The 2,133-nt window shown below is 39.4% G+C and overlaps 1 protein-coding gene across 4 annotated transcripts in view; it reads right to left on the bottom strand.

The window, feature by feature from the left end:
* Positions 1 to 1,422: 1,422 nt before the first annotated feature.
* Positions 1,423 to 2,133, bottom strand: part of PIGG (phosphatidylinositol glycan anchor biosynthesis class G (EMM blood group)) — a 48,199-nt gene continuing 47,488 nt past the window's right edge. For 3 of the 4 annotated variants that reach the window (XM_006146725.3, XM_014587149.2, XM_027771135.1), the window contains one exon: positions 1,423 to 1,962. In XM_006146725.3, coding sequence (XP_006146787.1) covers positions 1,746 to 1,962 — 217 coding nt within the window. In that variant the 3' untranslated portion in view covers positions 1,423 to 1,745. The remainder of the gene's footprint in view (positions 1,963 to 2,133) is intronic. The other variant, XM_027771134.1, reaches the window with a different exon arrangement.

The raw sequence follows: 2,133 nt of genomic DNA, 5'->3' as shown, positions 1-2,133 counted from the left end.
TGCACCATACAGCAAAAATCTCTTAAAAAAAAATGCTTGGTGCCCTCAGGGATGCCCTGGCTGGAACAGTGAAGCGACCGAGTCCAGAAATGTCAGCCTGTGCATGTGCCTCCCGCAGGTGTGAAGTGGGAGTTGCACATCAAACTGCACCCAGAACCACGACTCCTCAGAACGGGCACTTGGCAGGAGCTGCCCTGACCCAGGCCCTCTGACACCCATTTTTACTGGAAATAATGACAAACCAGTTATTCAGATTCCAGTATATAGTAGACATTTCCTTGAGCATTAACAAATTGAGACTGTTAGTGTAAGGCAAACAAACAAACAAAAAACCCAAAACTTACTCACTATGTTGTCAATCATAGAATTTGAGACTTCATGCACAAATTAAAAGTTTTAGAAAACTTCTACTTACCACTCTGAACACGTCAATATTTAAAGACTTTTCTGCTGAGATGGGTGGTGATAGAAAAAGTGATTTTTGGTACTGAATAATCAACTATATCAATATTTGGAAATCTGTATCTCAGTGACCCATTGCTTTAAAAATACTGCAGATGTTACAGGCTCACATCCAGGTAAAAGGTCAATTTAAGGTGCAAGACAGAATATGAGTTTGGATGCAACAGGGCGCGAGAAGTCATTGACACAATTTCACATTCCACATTACAATCAACTTTTTCTTTTTTAAAATACCGTTTATTCTGAAATAGTTTTAAACTCACAGGAAGTTGCAAAAATAGCATGTATCCTCCACCCAGCCCTCCCACCCCAAAGACACTGTCATATGTAGCCAGAACATGGTCAAAACTAGGACAATGTGGGTACAGTTCTGTAAACTCAGGCACACATCGCAGTAGGATTTCACCAGTTTTTACATTTACTCATTTCTTTGATTTTTGCCCAACTAACCTTTCAGCAATAACCATTTGTTCAGTTTTGGCGTTGGTATCAAAATAGAACATCTACAACAAACAGAGAAAGGTTATTAAAATGCTCCTCCCTTTTTAAACTACACGTCTGTGTGAGCTAGATTTTCTTCTTATTCTTCAACCAGACACACTTATCATAAGAGACCGAAAGCTGAATCCAACTGTCTTCAGTTAAGCCAGACATTGATAAGATTTGCAAAGATTTAAGATGCCATTCTAAATATTTTGTTTTGGAAAATAGTTTTCTTAAAAATATTGTAAATCAACATGCAATAGATGATCTGTATTTTTAAGTGAATCATTTTTCTGGAAATATCTTAGTTTTCATTTCAAATGCCATAAACATGGATAGATGTAACACACATAAACCAAAGCCCCTCAGGGCTCCCAGCTGTTCTTGGGATCACTAGGGGTCTGAGCCCCAGGAGGTAGCAGACGTGATTCCGTCCACAGAGCTCTGGGATTTCTGAAATTCACATACACCAAGACAAAGGGTGGGATGTTTTTTATTCATCAGTTTAAACACACATAGCTTAACTTATCCAGAGGAAACTGAAAGTTCAGAAGCTTCTGGAATGATTATCATAGGGAAAATATGATGAATATTGTATTTTTAAAATGACCATTTATTAAACTATTTGCTATTTAAATTTAGGTATAGTAGTTAAAGAAACTGAAGCTATCCATCGACTTCATAAAATTTATCTTCTTTAAAAAAATGATCTTGCATTTCAAACAGATTTTCAATACTCAAATCCATGAAGTAAATAGCAGACTTAAAAAATAAATTCTTTTCCCAGCGTCCAGCTGAATCTAAGACTTTGTGAGGCTGGTTTGATCCATGGCTGTGAAGAACACGCAGATAGCAGCTGTAATGAGCAGGTGCATTCCCTCATAGAGAAGTTTTGGAGAAAAGACGCTCCATATAAATAAATGATAGCGCAGGGATGTCACAAAAATGATATACGTGGAAACTGGGATAGAACAGATCAGTGCGTAGCAGAAGCAAGCGTGACTCAGTGCTGAGCTGCTGTTGATGAAAGGAGAAGGAGGGTTAGCTTGCCGTTCATGTACCGTGTAAGGCCAGGACGTCTCTGACAGTGCGGATGCTCTGAGAACGACCAGGGCAACCCCGCTCCTGGACTGGAGGGCACCACAATCTTTTTCCTGTGCCCTCGTTCACAGTCGCCACTACACTAGG

The sequence above is a fragment of the Tupaia chinensis genome, unplaced genomic scaffold, assembly GCF_000334495.1.
Source record: "Tupaia chinensis unplaced genomic scaffold, TupChi_1.0 Scaffold000186_1, whole genome shotgun sequence".
Classification (NCBI taxonomy): domain Eukaryota; kingdom Metazoa; phylum Chordata; class Mammalia; order Scandentia; family Tupaiidae; genus Tupaia; species Tupaia belangeri.
The sequence above is the reverse complement of the archived record's forward strand: the minus strand, read 5'-3'. Positions and strand labels throughout refer to the sequence as shown.